Source organism: Lissotriton helveticus, chromosome 9, assembly GCF_964261635.1.
Source record: "Lissotriton helveticus chromosome 9, aLisHel1.1, whole genome shotgun sequence".
In the NCBI taxonomy this organism is placed as follows: Eukaryota; Metazoa; Chordata; class Amphibia; order Caudata; family Salamandridae; genus Lissotriton; species Lissotriton helveticus.
The window spans coordinates 663,834,732-663,853,123 of record NC_136070.1 but is presented as its reverse complement, the minus strand read 5'-3'; the positions used below and the strand labels follow the sequence as shown (position 1 = coordinate 663,853,123).

Genomic DNA, 18,392 nt, shown 5'->3' with positions numbered 1-18,392 from the left:
GGGAGGATCGCTTGACGTTGGCGACGCCGCTTTATGCTTCGGAACGTCTGGGCGGTCTTTGGTCTTCCAAGGGTTTTGACCGTTGGGACTTGATTGGGATCTCTAAAGTGAGGGATGTATATTCTAAGGGTTCTGTGCGCCCGTTTCAGGCCCTTCAGGCTGACTACGGCCTGAGTAGTCGGGAATTCTTTCGTTACTTACAGGTCAGGCACGCTTTGGTTTCGGTGTTTGCTCCTGGTGAGATTCCGCCTGACTCTTCCCCACTTGAAGACCGTATCCTTGACGAACATCTTCCTGATAGCACTATCTCCCTGATCTATAAAAAGTTGATTAACAATCGGACTGACTTATTGGCCCGACTTCGGGAACAGTGGATGGGAGATGGGTTGGAACTTGATGATGAGGATTGGCAATCGGCCCTCTCCTCTCCGAAGGAGGTGGCTATACCGGCTCGACTCCGTCTGGTCCAATTGAAGATCCTTCATCGGGTGTACGTGACGGGACCGCGACTGGTGGTGATGGGCTTTTCCTCCGATGGACTGTGTAAGCGTGGATGTGGTTTGCGTGCTACTTTCCTGCATATTCTTTGGGAATGCCCGATGGTGACTGCTTATTGGGTGGCCGTGCTTGATCTGATGACTGTGGTGACAGGGATATCCTTGCGACCGGAACCTCGTCGCTGTCTTTTGAATGTTTGGGAGCCCACGGACTATTCGGTGGCGCAGACTAGATGGGCCACCCTGGGCTATATGATTGCGAAGCGAGATATTGCGCAACTCTGGGGGGCCTCCAGGCCCCCTGCCCTCTCGCAATGGGAGGATAATATGGATTGGTCCATGTTCCGTGAGAAAACTGTCTATGTGGCCAGGGGTAGACCCAGGGCATGGGTGAAGGTGTGGGGTCAATGGAACGAATACCGTGGCGACATTTGTACTCCTCCCCTTGTGGACACTATTGAGATTACCCTATCTCCTTAGGCTAGCGTTCCCGGAATCTCTATATAGGGACTGAGCTGGTGTCTCCGGCTCTTCCCCCCTTCTTCTTCCTGATCTCTGCCCCCCTCCCCCCCCCCCCCCCCCCACTCCATACTCCTTAGTGCTTAGGATATTACTCCTGCACTTCCGCTGCTGTCCCCCCCTTGCGTCCCTTGAGCTGACCTTCAGGGATACACTCTCGCCTTTCTGTATGTTTGTTCTTTCATATATATAAAACCTGTTTTGGTCCTGTATATAAAGTGGAGTATTGCATTGTTGATTGACGGTTACCACTGCGGGCATATGTGATATGTGTCTACTCCTTTTTAGCGGCTGGCCCGTGTGGTTGTAGGCCCATCCTTGTACATTTCTGCTTGCTCAAATAAAGGTTTTTAAAAAAAAAAATAAAAAAAAAAAAAGGTATACACCAATATTGGAAACCTCATAGTTTGGTAGCCCCATCTCCAATCTTATCTGTGCGGCAGATGCAGAGGTTGGCAACTGGAGGACCTTTTTATAGATTTTGGTGGTATGTTGGTTTAGGGCCGTATTCAGTTTGCCCTTGAATGTCTCTATCCCGTATGACAGGGTGGGGCCGATTATCGCTCTCAGGACTTCCAAGAGGGGCGAAAGAGTTGGACCTGAAAGATTTTTCGAAAGCTTAGTCAGAGATACTGCAAGAGTCGTGGCTTTAACTGCGATCTCATGGCGCTGTTTTATAAGGTTGCCCCTTGAGTCCAGGTGGACGCCAAGATATTTATACGATTGGCCTATCACGAGGCTTATGTTGTTATAGGACCACCCACCACCAACATATCGTTTCTTCCCAAAGGGAACTACTTGAGATTTCTTTAAATTGACTTCTAATTGGTTCGCTAGTGTGTAACGAAGCAGTGTGTCAAGAAGCCTTTTCAGCCCGACCCTGGTAAGGCTGAAGAGAACAAGGTCATCGGCGTATAACAGATTGCTGAGTGCCGTGCCTCCCACCTTTGGGGGATGACTATTGGTTTCATCCAGGGTTGACGACAAGTCTGCTATGAACAGATTAAAGAGCAGGGGGGCCAGCACGCATCCCTGCTTGACACCTATCGTTGTCATAATTTTGCGCGAGAGATGCGTGCCGGACCCTAGCTTCACTCGGACCCAGGTGCGAGAGTGAAGTTGGATAATTGCCTCCAATAGTTTGTCAGGGAACCCCCAATTCCTACGTTTTTCCCATAAAGCCGCCCTGGGGACCCTGTCAAATGCTGCTTTGAAATCGACAAAGCAGCATAGCACTGTCCTAGATGTTAAAAGGGCTTTATCGACAATGGTTGACACTGCTAGAAGATTTGTCATGGTCCCTGAATTGGCAACAAACCCCGTTTGATTCATCGGAATCCGGTTATGTTCCTTTGCCCATAGCTTTGGGTCCTCCAGAAGGAGGCCTGCATAGTACTTAGCCTCAATGTCCAAAAGAGCAATGAGTCTGTGGTTGTTGGGGGCTGCACAGGTTCCTGATTTATAAATTGGATGTATTATTGCACCCCGCCATGATTCTGGGATAGTTGCGGTTCTCAGGGCATAGTTGAATTCAGATTCAGATGCTCAAGTAGGACAGGCTTCCCTGAGAAATGTATCTGATTTGGTCTATTGGACGTTCCTCTGTCTTTTCCACCGCTCTTGGTGAGGATGGGCTTGCTATTCTATTTAGTCAATGCAGAGCCCCGAAGAGAGAAGGAAAGGCTTCTCACCTGTAATCTCGGTTCTCTTTCCAGGGAATGTCCTTTGAAGTCCTAAGCAGCCCTCCCTTCTCCTCGGTGGAGATGAGTTGATTATTGTACCTATCTGATACTGCCACATCTAGATAAAAAGAACTGAAGCAATTGCCAACAATGGGCCCTTAAGCCACAGATTGTGTCTTTATATTCACATAATGGCAGCTACGGGGTTACACTGTCCTTTTTTCCTTCATCTTTATTTATTTTAATAGAGTTTGTGAAAGTGATATAATAATTTTTACTTTTGTAGTTGACCTTAAATAAACATAAACATGGGTATTCATAACCCTTTTTTAAATGCAATCTAAAGAAATTTGCACTTATAGTCTTTCTTGTAACCTGCATAATGTTAATGACTTAAGTGTTTCTACATGCCTTCTCAAAAAAAGCGAACATCTGCACTTAAAAAGATATATTGTGAGAAAGTGCTCCATGATCTTCTCACGTGGGCGGAGCTATTCAGTGCTTATGACTTAAATGGAGAATCCCTGAGAGAAAACTGGAGTTACAGGTAAGAAACTTTTACTTTTATTATTCAATTAAGGAGTTGCCGCTCTGCTCAACCACCATCACAAAACCTAAAGAATTATACCCACAGACTGCTTACATTCTCTCTTAAAGAGGGGAAAATATTTGAAGAGTTTCTTTAAAGGGGTTTTCATCTTGGTCGACCACCCTCAAATGCACACATTCTTTGTGTTCTCTGTCCTGGCCTAAGTTTCTTCCGCCCCCCTCAGCTTTATTTCTTATTTTGTGTTGTAAGTGCCTCTTTGATATGGTTAGCCCCTCGCTTTCTGCCTGGAAAATTATGTGTTTTTGATTGTAAGTGCAAGGGTCCCTGCCATCCAGGACACCTGTGCTAGTGCTTTTTCCCTCACAAGGTACGACGACTGGCAGAACTTCAGACTCCTGTAAGTCCCTAGTAAATTGTACCCTTGGTATCTAGGGCATAGGGACTGAAGAGGGCACCCTAGAAACCCCTCACCAAGGCCCTGTCACTGCCACTGCAGCTTGCATGCTTTGGTGCAATGAAAAACAACAAAAAGTCGACATGGCACTATGCCTGTGTGCCATGTCTAACAGCAGTGCCTAAGGTTTGGATAAGTTACCCCTTTAGTAGACCTGACTGGCCCTAAGGCAGGGTGCACTATATCGCAAGTCTATTCCTTAATATTGTAAGTGCCAGGATAGCCATCGAAAGTACTTGACCAGGAAACTTGACAACTAGAGTTTCCCCATCCCTTGATGGCTTCACTGAACTCAGGAGTGTTTGGTACCGAACAACTCCTCCTAATAAACCCACACTGATACCACTGTGGGATTTATTAAAACATGTACTCAGGTTTGTCCCCTGAAAACCTACCAACCCTGGTATAGTCTCTGACTGGCTTTAAGCAGGTTGCCACCACCAGACATGTTTCTGGACCTCTTGGTTGAGAGCACCTGCTCTCTGAGGCCAGAAACGGAGCCCATCCTGGGTGGAGGTGTCACACCCCCAACCCCCGCCCCCAGGATGAGCACAGTGCTCGAGAGGGAAGCTTCAAAAGCCCTTTACTGCCTTTGTAATGCAGCCCCAGACACTGCTGCTAACAGCAGATGGCAGCCCCCGGTTCAAACCCCTACCACTTTTTACGGGAGAACAGGTGGGGGAAAAGTGAGAAAGGGAGGTTTGCCCCCCTTTGCCAACTCTACCCCTCTAGGCGTAGGTGTAGTGAAGCATCTATTTCAGTGCCCACCATCTTGAAGATGGTGGGACATACCCAATCAGGCCTAGGGCTATGCCCCCTCCCACAGGAGGGTAGCATAATAATGGGTGTAGACACCCCAGGTAGGAACCCATTGCTCCCTACCCGTTACTTCCCTATAATCTAGTATTTAGGTGGCTCCCCCAAATTCTGAAATCCGATTCCTGACGACCTATGTTACCCGGACACTTAAGACGGCAACAGCAAGAAAGAAGAGGGACCAGTGACTGTCTATGCTCCAGCCTTGCCAGTCTGCCGGCTGTCTTTTGCTCTTGCTACAAAAGTTGACTTGTCCTGCAGGCCAGCGAATTCCAAAACCCTGGGAGGACTGCCTTCAACAAAGACTAAATCTTCTGTAGACAGCAGACCTGTTCAGAAGAAACCAACTTTAAAGAAGGACTCTGCCATGAGGAACTGTGAAACCGCCTTTGGACCCACCTCTTCACCGAACTCCCATAGCCAAGTGGCCCACCTGTCCTGTGAAGGTTCATCGATTCTGAACCAGAGTCCACCGTGGGTTGATAGCTGCTGGACTTTACCTCGACGCCTGCAACCTGAATCCGAAGACTCCCCATAACCACGACCTGCCAGTAAGCTGTTCCCGATGGTAAAGGACACCCCTGCACCCGAAGAGCCGGGGCCTTGGGGAACATGACCAACTGTGTCCCTATGTTTTCTATTATCAACGTACTTGGGCGGTTGTGGGTTTTCTTTGTGCAGTCTCCAGGTCAGTGCCTGCAGTCTCTTTCTAAAACCGATCTCTCCTAAGGAATTGCATTGAGTGACCAACGCTATGTTGACACTCTGCTTCCGGCTGCCCCTGTGCCACTGTAGGTGTAAGTTTAGTGCTCCCTTGTGGCCTCCCCTGTACTTACCTTAGCTGCAGGACATGGACTCTTGACACCTCTTTACTCACCTGTGAGCAGTGGATCTTCAATCGCCCCTAGTCTCCATTTGTTACCTTTGGGCGCCTGACCTCGAATTTGACCTCTGCACCCGACCGCCCCGTGTCGCTGGTGGTGCACTCTTGGTACTAATTTGAACCTTGCCTGGTGTCGACCTGAAACCCCAAAGACTGGATTTGTAAGTCATGTACTCACCTTCAAAACTGTATTCTTGTTTTCCTCCCGTAGGTTAACATTGCTGAACTGAAAAGTGTTTCTAATAATCTTGGTCTTAACAGAAGCTTATTTTTCAAAAATGAGTGCGTTTCTCCTTTTTGAGTCATTTATTAGTCATTGTGTGCATAACACATCTTTCACTCCTCCGTTAGGCCTAAGGCTGCTCAACCACACTACCACAAATAGAGCAGTTTGGGTTTACATTGAGTCCTGTACACGTCTGGGGGGAATCACTGGACTCTTTACACTATATACCCACTTAATGGTATATCATATAAAGAGCCAGCTTCCTGCATGAGTAAAGTCCAAGACTTACTTTTTTCTTTAAAAAAAAAAAAATCCCTTTTGTAAGTTGATAAATGAATCTCAATATGTTAAACCTTCTTGAAATGATAAAAAGAAAGCAATCAAATAGAATACATGGACTCCACCTGGAATGTATTTTGATTAAGTACAAGCCGACACATTGACTCTAAATTTGTTTTACAAAACTGTTAATAAGTCAGTATATTACAAGTTGCTAGTGTTCCTTACAGAGACTCTCCTGTCATATTACTGAGGTACTGTTTTTTGTTTGTTTATAGATGAAAAACTTGAACTGTATAAATGGGTCCAGTAGACCAATAGTGTTCATTTGCAGTACTCACTGCCACTTTATGGTCAAGCATCAATCACGGCTTGTATTATTTTTAGGATATCCCTTGGATAGTTTGTCTTGTAAAGAAGAGAGCCATGGTATCCAACGTGAATAAAATTAAAACAAACATATACATAGAAAACACTAGCCTCTTTTTCTAAAATAAATGTATGTCTTCTGTCTTTCTTTTCAGAACTCGCACAAAGTTCCTCCACCATGGCTGATTGCCATGCAGAGGTATGGCCCTCCTCCTTCATACCCCAACTTAAAGATTCCTGGGCTGAATAACCCCATTCCTGAGGTAAGAATCATGAATGGAGACCAGACTCCTCTTCGTCTTTAGCCATTATTTTTCCTGACCAGGATAGAGTTGAAGGGTTGCATAGGTGTAGTGACTTATATTTTTGCAGCATGAATCTTTTCTGTATTCATATGCTGTGCATTATTCCGCCATCTAGTGGTTGGGTCTGGAATTGTAGTATGTCTTCTCTTTATTTTCTCTTTTTTTTTGTTTTTTTGTTGGTTGGCATCGACATACCGCCATTTGGTGTCCCTCTGTGATGTCGACGTGCTTCCTCTGGAAGCTCCTACCTTTGGTCGCCATCTAAAGATTCTTTTTTTCCGCCGTTGGGTCTGGATTGTTACAGAAGGAGCTCCTGAAGATTGGAGAGAAGAATCAACGAAAATAACTAAAAGATTCTACAGAGCAGGAGAAGAAGTTCTTCGACGTACCGGTCTTTGAGTCTAGGAGCCGGGGCGCCGCGAAGAGGAAAATACAAAACTTCGACATCATACGAAGAAGGCGCATGCAGGGGGCTCTCTGTACGCGGTAATGGACAAGACACCATTCAGGTTCTGCGACAATTGTCACAAGTATGCACAGAAGAATCGGCATCTGGTCTGCAACCTTTGCCTGCCGCTGGACCACCGAAGCGACAACTGGAACGCATGCTCGGCTTTCACTCCAAAAACTTTGAGGGTAAGAGAGAAATAGATAAGAGCAAATTACAACATGCAGGGTCAAGGCCCACCACCATCGCTTCGAGACCTGGGCCTCCCTAGCGAAGAGGAGGACAGCATCGCCGAGGGGCCTGAAGGCGAAGAGGACGCGTACGTCCTGGTCGTAAAGGTCAAAAAGAAAACACCAAAGGAGGTAAGGGAACCATCAACCTCGAAAAAATTAGGCAACCCACGAAAGAGTGACTTAGGTCCTCGAAATAAGCATTTGATGACTGTAAGCGCATCCAAGGACAAACAGTCCGCCGGAACCTTAGGCAAGGACTCCGAGACAGCAAAATCCCTAGAAAAAACAAAGTCGTCGAAAGACAGTCACGAAAAAGACTCTTACTCGAAAAAAAGAGAGGGCAAAATGAGCTTCGACAGCTGCATCGTCAAGCTCGAAAAGAAAGGCGGAGAATCTCTACGCCGAAACATACGCGTCTTAGATGGAAAAGAAAAAGAAGAGGCTCAAAGCCAAAATGGCGAGTATCTTGCAACGCAAGAAAGATTTAGATGATAAAATGAAGTTCGACTGACGTCTAAAAGGAGGTCGAGGAACTACAGCCGTCAACAACTCCAGAACCAGTCGAAGAAGAAGAATACTTATTCAAAGCAGAAGGGGATGAAGAGGATCAAGCCTGTGAGGGTTATGCTACCTCAGAGCCTCAAGACCTACATTGGCAAGATCTCGACGCCAAATCTCCAGAAGAAGTGGTGGATACATTTCAATTGAGGCCTTCACCACCAAATGACTTTGGGATGTACAACCAAGTCATAAAGAAAACCGCAAATACTTATGGAGTGCAATTGGAGGAGGAAAAGCCCCAATCATGTTTTCTACAAGAAACCTTTCTGCCTACACAGACAAGGAGTGAATTCCTTCCTATGCTTCCCAGTGTACTGGACCAGGGTAGGGATGCCTTTAAAGAACCTGCCACATGCAAAGCAGTCAACCAAGAGGGGAGAAGTACAAGCATTCCTCTAAGGATCCTATGTACATCAAGGAGTCAGTACCAGCTCACTCAATCATTACTTCCACAACTCGGAAGAGAGCTGATGTCCCAACGAACGTTGGTCCACCACCAGACAAGGAGAGCAAAAGAATGGATCTCATGGGAAGAAAGATGGAAAGAAGTGCAGCAATACAGTGGTGCATCGCAAATTCCAATGCATTGATCACTAGGCATGCATATCAACATTGGGAGGAGGTAGGAGAGCTACTAAAACACCTGCCTAAACACCTTCGTTCCAGAAAAGGGCGAACCACTTGGTGGAAGAGGGGAAAAACATGACGGAACACAGGTTTAAAATCAGCCCTAGATGCTGCAGAAACATCTAGCAGACAGATGATGAACGGGATCACTGAAAGAAGACACGCCTGGCTGCAAATCTCAGGTTTCAATCCAGAGGTACAGGACAACTTCCTAAACCCCCCATTTAATAATGAACAGCTTTTTGGAAGTGTTGTGGGCAAAAAATGTAACCAATTAAAAAAGGACAACGAAACAGCAAGGTCTATAGGGGCACTACAATTCACAGGAATGCGTAGAGGTACACCCTCAGGGAGACCAACAGGCAGGGAAAACCACCAACCTGCGGCATCGCACCAAACCTTTCAACAAGGTTATCAAGGAGTAAGCCAGGGACAACAACAACAACAAAATTGGCAATACCAGCATGAAAGGCAATACTTTCGAGGGTGCCCTCAAGGGAGTGAACAACCACAAAGAGGGGAACACAAACCACCTCTAAGTGACTTGACTCCAAAGGTTGCGCACCTTCAAAGAACAATGCAGAGGGTGCTACAAGATACAAGCACAGAACAAGATCATGGTCCTGTAAGCAAACAATTCCTCCAACATGTTACACCAGAAGGAGGCAGGTTAACATACTTCCTCCAAGAGCAGAATCAAATTACATCAGACAAATGGATATTGAACATAATACAGTACGATTACTGCATAGAGCTTGCAAAACAACCTCCAAACAATGGACCAATCAACAAGGTGCATTCAGCAAAGGAACTATCACAATTGCTTGAAGAAGCACAATGACTTCTAAACAAGGAGGCCCTTGAGAAAGTACCACCCAAGAAAAGAAACAAGGGCCTTTACTCCACTTACTTCCTCATTCCAAATGTAGACTGAACTTTACGCCCAATACTAGACCTAAGGTTCCTCAGCAAATTCATAAAGACTAAAACATTCAAAATGACAACTTTACAAGAGGTAATACCTCAGATTCAAACAGGAGACTACATGGCATCTATAGACTTAAAGGGTGCATACTTGCACATTCCCATGAACAGAAAACACAGAGGTCTATTAAGATTTGTGATCAACAGAACACACTACCAATTCAAGGTGCTAGCATTCGGACTGAAATCAGCACCAAGAGTCTTCACAAAATGCCTAGCTGCTGTAGCTGCCCACCTAAGAAGGCAAGGTATTCATGTGTTCGAGGCATGTGGGCTGCTGAATTCTTATCTGTGCATAGATCGCCGCCTAGTGTTGCCCGGTTTCTCAATACACTGGGACAAATCGTCAACAGAAACAGAGCAAGTAAAGGTGGTCTTAGGGCCAGAAATCAACACAATACCAGGGAAGGTATTCCCATGCAAGAAAAGAACATTAGCACTACTGGTGGAGACACATCTATACCACAAGGGGCAAGCTTTCACAGTGAGGACTGTCGGGAAACTGCTAGGAATGATGGTTTCATGCATTTATCTAGTCCCAAACATTTGACTATACATAAGACCATTCCAGGAATGGCTTCAAGAACAATGGTCACAAGCAACTGGGAGTTGGGAGGATCTAGTGGTTGTCACACAGGCAGTTCATCAAGAGATGGAATGGTAAAACAGAAAACACATAGCACAGGGGAGACTTTCACACAACCAACTCCAACAGTGACCATCACGACTGGTGCTTCCCAGGTGGGATAGGGAGCGCACATGAACAACCTCAAAGTATGGGAATTGTGGTCGCAACAAGATGCGGTAAAGCACATCAGTTTCCTGGAGTTAAAAACAGTGTTCCTACCCTTAAAAGCCTTTCAGAAATAACTTTACGGGAAGAAGGTATTAATACAAACAGACAAAACAATCACAATGTTTAACATAAACAAGGAGGGATCTAGTCTTGAACACTCTCAACCCTAGCCCAACAACTATGGAGATGGGCAATTTCAAGGAGAATAGACATTCTAGCAATACATCTACCAGGAACGGACAGTGTGGAAGCAGACAGGCTGAGCAGACCAACTTCAGCATCCCACTAGTGGGAATTGAATCAATCAGAGATAGAAAAGATATTCAACAAATGGGGAACCCCTCAAATAGACCTATTTGCAACTCCCCACAATGCGAAATGCCAACACTTCGCATCCAGGCAACCATGCAAACAGTCCCTAGGTAATGCGCTATGTATAGACTGTTCAGGGATATTTGCTTACGCTTTTTCCCCAAAACCAACACTACACAGGGTGATCAACAAATGCAAGCTCAGCAACATGACATTAAGACTAATAGCACCTCAGTGAGCCAGACAGACTTGGTACTCACAGATAATGGAGATAACTCAAGGATCAATGCACAGGTTTCCAAAGAAAAAAGGACCTCTTAACAATGCAAAACGGAAAAGTACTACACCCAGAACCAGAGAGCCTGGCCTCGCAGCATGGCTCCTGAGGACTTAAAATTTGCGCATCTCAAACTTCCAGAGAGCACAATGGCGGTGCTCCGAGAGGCCAGGGAACCTACAGCAAGAAAGTGTTAAACAGCAAAATGGAAAAGATTCTCTCAATGGTTCCTTAAGGAAAAACTTTCAAAAAAGATTGCAAGGGAATCAACAGTTCTGAAATACTTAACATATTTACTACAGAATAAACTAAGCTGCACATCTATAAAAGTACACTTAGCAGCAATTGTAGCGTACAGAAGAGGTGAAACATGGAAAAGTTTTTTCACATCCCACGTGGTCAAAGGATTTCTAGAAGGAGCGAAGAGAATAGCACCTCCAAAGAGAATGCCAGCACCTGCATGGAACCTCAATGTAGTGCTCACTCAGATGATGAAATCAAGGGAGTCCGGTCCTAGGACGTGTGGTCGGCTGGACCATGAATTACAGTATCAAAAAACACTTTGCCGACTACACTAATTTTTATCCTCACTTTTTAAGGAACAAACCAAGTGAGACTCCTGGGTTGGTTGGGTATATTTTACTCTTACCCTTTTATTTTTAGCTTTCAATTTTTGGATATTTATGTGTACAAAAAGGGACACTCTAAGGTCTAGTTACATCTACACATAAACACTGTACATTTCTACATCACAAATACGACATTTATATTCACAAATACGGCATTTATATATACACACTAGCTTTCTTTAAGTTTATACACAAACATTTGTTTTCTCAAAAAGACAAGAGTCTCGCCTTGGACTCAAGATCAGCAAATAAATGCAGCCAAAAGAGTATATTAATATATACAAAAATAAACCATAAATTTAATTAGTATCAAGTACGCCTCTTTACAGAGTAAAATTTTATCTGGGTCCATAGGTCTTGATTGTTGCAAGACGTACAGTATGGACCACTTGAAATCATTTTCAGTATGGTTGTGTTCTAGGAAATGTTCAACCATAGGGGCTGACAGAACTTTATTTTTCAGCCTTGATTTATGTTGGCTTATGTGTGTGTTGGCTTGTTGTGTAGTTTTGCCTATGTAGATTTTAAAACAAGGGCAAATGATGACATACACGACATTGCGTGTTTTACAGTTGGAAAAGGGAAGATGTTTCCATCTCACATTTCCATGTTTGAATTCCGTTCCCTCAATGCCGCACAGGAGCCACATCTATGGTGTCCCTCTACGGGTTTCATTCCCCATTTTGCCAGTAGATCACTTTTAGGTTTAGGCACTGCTATGTCTGCTCGTACTATTTGTTGACCAATACTTCTATTCTTCCGGTACGCAAAAAGTGGACGCGGAAAGGGACAATCCAAATTTTCTAAGAGGTGCCAATTTTTTAGGACCACCTGTCTGAGTTTGTTAGTGTCAGGCCCAAATGTCGTGACACAGACTAATCTATCCAATTCAGATTTGGCTTTAGTTTGTAGAAGGCATTCCCGAGGGGTATACCGTGCCCTCTTTAGTGAATGTTTGAGCAGTTTCTTGGGGTACCCTCTTTCTTTGAGTTCCATGCAAAATGTGCCAGCGTGCCTATCATAGTCGGCTAGCTCCGTGCAGTTTCTCCTAATTCGGAGCAGTTGGCCATACGGTAAGTTGGCCTTCAGATTTCTCGGATGGGCGCTTTGGTGATGTAGCATTGTGTTTTTGTCCGTCGTCTTCCTGTGTAGCGTTGAGATTAATTTTCCTTCAGTGCATACAATTTCCATATCCAGGAATGTCATTTTTAGGTCTCGCCTGTCGATGCGCATGCGCATCGAGCAAGCGAGACTATAGGGGCTCATCTACACTTTATCTAACTTGCAAGGAATCGTGGCGATTCCTTGCAGTGCCCGTGACTTTTAAGCTCAATGCGCATGTGCATTGAGCTTAAAAGCGCGTGCACAGCCGCCCGCATTCCTCCGACACCTTTGAAGTGAAGCTTAGCTTCACTTCAAAGGCCCGGTTCTTCACACCCACATGCCGCTCTGCCCTGCTCCGCCCCCTCCCCTGAGTCATCCTGCCTGCCCCTTCCCGCCGTGTCGCATTTCTCCTCCCCCCTCCCCTCTCTTCCCTCCGTCTTGTTCTTCTTGCTCACTTGTCACTCTTTGCCCCTTACTTCTATCCCTTCCTTTCTATTCCCTCTCTGAACCTCCTTCTATGCCCATCTCCTGTTCCTTTCTTTTCTCCAACATTTGCCACGTCTGCTTTCCTCGTCTCCCCACACGTTTGCCTCCCTTTACCTCTGTTTCCTTAGCTCCTCGTTTCTCCCGCCTACTCTCACATCTTTCTCTTTTCTTTCTACCCTCTCGCCCCCACTTCTCTTCGTGCTCATCTGTTCTCCACACATTTCTCTCACTTAATTCTTCCTGCCTCAACTCTCCGCCTCCCGCCCCCTCCCCCTAGTTTTTTATTTTTTAATTAATTTCCTGCTGAAAGCCTGACGAGCGGTACATTTCCCGTCCCTTGAGCCGTCAGACCTCGATGTGCCGCCAATCATCTACTTAGCATCTGCATCGTTAGAAGTCATCCTGGCCACTTGCAAGCACCCTGGCAGCCTGCTCTGGCGTGGGGGAGGGGCGCCTGCTCTCATAGGAAAGCTGGCAAACAACCCAAGTGTAACTAGCGATAGCAGGAGCCAATTAAGATCAAAGCTGATATATGCAGCAATAAGCCTTCATCCCTTTAATATTCAACATTCTTTTTCACTTTGACACAGATCAAGAGGTGTTAATGCATATTCTTTCAAATGAGTCGAGCAGTGCTTTAAAGTGACAAAACTGTTATTTGTTCTTTCACAATCAATTAGTATCATGGTTCAGCCTACTCTGAATTGCTCTACAGCTGGGGTGAAACATGCATCCTTGTCGCTGCAGTGCCACAGTCTATTCGAGGCTATGTTCTGCTGCAGAATAGCTCGAAGGGGCCTATAAACAATAGACCGAGCACACCCTTGGAGGAGCACGCGGGGGTGCAGACATTTTGTTCAGTTCATAAACGATCTGACAGATGCTTGCAGGTATGCAGTCATTTTTAGCAGGAGTAAAACAATTAAAAATGTGCTTCGGGGTTTGAGGCGCTCCCATTTGCATCTGACAAAATGCATTTCTCCAAGCAGACAAAATGTCCTAATGTTAACACGTTCCGAACTGTGAATTCATTATTGAACAAGCAGGCTCTGAGCAGCAGATGCGAATGTAACGCTAGCCAATTCGAAGTAACAACACATCTTGTGACGATGGTGTGTTCGTGTGGAAAAGCACCCACGAGAACTCGTTATCCCTGCTATATAAAGAGGTCAGTTAGCAGTGATTGACTCTTTTCCAGGGTACTGGGTACTCGGCTATGTCACTGTATTCTTTTCTGTTGCACCTCTGTTGCAGTGGTGGACTGGGAGGAAACAGCAGCCCAGGAAATGTGTTTTTATCAGACCTATTGCATACCCAGAGAATGTAGGGAACGAGTCTGCCATCTACAGGCACCCTCACAACCCTCTCACCCTCACTCACTCTCACAACCCTCTCACCCTCACTCACTCTCACCCCCTCACTCACCTCACTCACTCTCACCCCTCACTCACCCCCTCACCTTCACTCACCCCCTCACTCACCCCCTCACCCCCTCACTCACCCCCCTCACCCCCTCACTCACCCCCTCCCCCTCACTCACCCTCTCACCCACCCTCTCACCCACCCCCTCACACGCCCTCACCCCCTCACACCGCCACCCCCCCACTCAGAATGCACACCCCCTCACCCTCACACGCCCTCACCCACTCACACCGCCACACTCCCTTAGAATGCACACCCCCTCACCCACCGCCTCACTCCCCCTCACCCCCCTCACCCTCTCCCTCACACCGCCACACCCCCTCAGAGCCCTCACTCTCACTCACCCTCACTCACTCACCCCTCACCCTCACTCACTCACCCTCACTCACCCTCACTCACCCTCACAACCCTCTCACCCTCACTCACTCTCACAACCCTCTCACCCTCTCACCCTCACTCACTCTCACACCCTCACTCACCTGACTCACTCTCACCCCCTCACTCACCCCCTCACCCTCACTCACCCCCTCACTCACCCCCTCACTCACCCCCTCACCCTCACCCACCCTCTCACCCACCCTCTCACCCTCACACACACCCACCCTCTCACCCTTACACACACCCTCACACGCCCTCACCCCCTCACACCGCCACACACCCTCAGAATGCACACCCCCTCACCCTCACACGCCCTCACCCCCTCACACCGCCACACACCCTCAGAATGCACACCCCTCACCCTCACACACCCCCTCCCTCCCCCTCACCCTCCTCACCCTCTCCCTCACACCGCCACACCCCCTCACACCCCCTCACTCTCACACCCCCTCGCTCTCACACCCCCTCACTCTCACTCCCCCTCACTCTCACTCCCCCTCACTCTCACTCCCCCTCACTCTCACTCCCCCTCACCCTCACTCCCCCTCACCCTCACCCCCCTCACCCACACACCCCCTCACCCTCACACCCCTCACCCTCACACCCCCTCACCCTCACACACCCTCCCCCTCCCACCCCCTCACCCACACACCCCCTCACCCACACACCTCCTCACCCACACACACCCTCACCCACACACCCCCTCACCCTCACACCCCCTCACCCACACACCCCCTCACTCACACCCCCTCACTCACACCCCCTCACCCTCACACCCCCTCACCCTCACACCCCCTCAGACCCCCTCACCCTCACACCCCCTCACCCTCACACCCCCTCACACCCCCTCACACACCCTCACACACCCTCACACACCCTCACACACCCTCACCCTCCCTCACCCCTGCACGCCTCTCACCCCTGCACGCCTCTCACCCCTGCACGCCTCTCACCCCTGCACGCCTCACACCGCTGCACGCCTCACACTGCTGCACGCCTCACACTGCTGCACGCCTCACACTGCTGCACGCCTCACACTGCTGCACCCCGCACACTGCTGCACGCCGCACAACACCACCATATCACTCTGGGACGGCGCCACATCACTCTGGGACGGCACATCCACCGCCACCACCACATCCACCGCCACATCCACCACATCCACCACCACTACATCCACCACCCCATCCACCACCACCACCCCATCCACCACCACCACCGCATCCACCACCACCACCACATCCACCATCAACACATCCACCGCATCCACCACCACATCCACCATCACCACCACATCCACCACCACATCCACCACCACATCCACCACCACCTCCACATCCACCATGACATCCACCGCCACATTCACCACCGCATCCACCACTGCATCCACCACCACATCCACCACCACCACATCCACCGCATCCACCACCACATCAACCACACCCACCACCACCACATCCACCACCATATCCACCACATCCACCACCACATCCACCGCATCCACCACCACCACATCCACCACATCCTCCACCTCCGCATCCACCACCACATCCACCACCACATCCACCACCACATCCACCACCAACACATCCACCACATCCACCACCACATCCCACCACATCCACCGCATCCACATCCACCACCACATCCACCACCACATCCACCACCACATCCACCACCACATCCACCACCACATCCACCACCACCACATCCACCGAATCCACCACCACATCCACCACCACATCCACCATCACCTCCACATTCAATCGCTGACACACACAGCACGTTCCCATCTAATTGTGTGTATACAGTACAACATATTATATCCTATGTCTTCATTAACAATATAGTGTATCTGTACTGAATATATATCCAGCATTTCAGACTGCATTTCAGAGCTTTTAAAAATGTTTATGGCTTTTTTTTTTTGAAATTCTTTAGCATTGGCTACAGGAAACAAAAATGCTAAAGATTTACAAAAAAAACCCATAAACAATTCTAAAAGCACTAACTCTAATGCTGCGAGACCTATTGCATTTTCAATGCTTGTTTTATCGCTGTGTTCAACAGTGAATTTTATGTCAGGATGTTTGGCATTAAGCCATGCATGGAACTTCATCAGCTCGGTGTGGCTCCCCTGCCACAGGAGCCACACGTCGTCGATGTAGCGCAACCATTGTCTGATGTGCACACTATATGGATTATCATTCTCAACAAACTTTTTTTCGAACTCTGCCATATACAATAAAGCCATCTCTGGAGCATAAGGGCATCCCATCGCTGTTCCCTTTGTCTGTATAAAGAATTGCTCGTTAAAACGAAAATAATTCTTCTTCAGGGCTATTTCCGCCAGTTTTAAAATAAAACTAGTGGGAACTCGATGTGGTCTGTCGCGGGATTCAAGATATAGTTCTAGTACCTCCAATGCCTCATCTTGGGGGATCTGGGTGTAGAGGGACGTGACATCCATTGTCACTAGCAATTGTGACATTGGATCAAATTCTGTTCCCTCTACTTTCACTAGAAAATCCATAGTGTCTCTTAGAAAAAATCCACATATTTTGCTAAGGGCTCCAGACATGAGTCACACCCAGAGACAATTGGTCGTCCTGGGGGCTCATTCAAATTTTTGTGAATCTTTGGGAGGAAATACAGGACAGGAGTCCTGGGGAATTTTTTTATAAGAAATTCACCTTCTTTTGTACCCACATAGCCTTGTTCAATCCCTTCTTTTACGATGTCGGCTATCGTTCCCTGTATGTTTTTAACAGTATCTTCTTGGAGAGCTCTGTACCACATGCTGTTGGTGACCTGTGATTGTGCTTCTACAAGATATTTTTTTCTTGGCCAAATTACTACAGCTCCGCCTTTGTCGGCCTGCTTGATGACTATTGACTGATCTTCCCTCAAGTTTTTCAATGCAGTTTTGCAGCGTGAATCTTTCTGGATTCACTATGCTGTGCATTATTCCGCGGTCTTGTGGTTGGGTCTGGATTCGTAGTCCTTTTTTTTTTTTTTTTTTTTTTTTTCGTAGCCCCGGTGGGCGTCGGCGTCACACCCCCCTTGGGTGTATTTCCGGTGACGTCGGCATGCTTCCTGCGGAAGCTCCCACTCTTGGGCGCCATCTTCAGATTCTTTTTTTCCGCGGTCGGGTCTGGATCGTTCCCGTTTGGGCTCCAGACATTTTTGGAGAAAGAAGGAAGGAAAAAACAGAAAACACAAGGAGAAGTCATCTGAAGACTCCAGGGGACTTCATCGACGAACAATCAGCAAGGAGAAGGCGTTTTTCATCGAGATCCTCGACGACAGTCGACGACAGTCGACGAACACGCGACCAGGGGCCCCTGGACGCTCGATGATGGACAACACGCCGTTCAAGTTCTGCCGTAACTGCCACCACAAGTACGCGGTTTGCAACCTTTGCCTACCGGTGGACCACGAAAGCAGGGACTGCAACGCCTGCTCCGCCTTCGCCCCGAAGACCCTTCGTGTGAGAGAGAGACAGAGGGTAGCGCACGCCACCCTGCAGGGGAAGGCCCCGACTCCGTCCCTCTA

The 18,392-nt window shown here is 47.6% G+C and overlaps 1 protein-coding gene across 1 annotated transcript in view; it reads left to right on the top strand.

Moving 5' to 3' along the window:
• Positions 1 to 18,392, top strand: part of SF3B2 (splicing factor 3b subunit 2) — a 374,355-nt gene that overhangs the window by 277,312 nt on the left and 78,651 nt on the right. Inside the window, exon 15 of the mRNA XM_078660758.1 lies at positions 6,431 to 6,538. Within this exon, the coding sequence (XP_078516884.1) occupies positions 6,431 to 6,538 (108 nt within the window). The remainder of the gene's footprint in view (positions 1 to 6,430; positions 6,539 to 18,392) is intronic.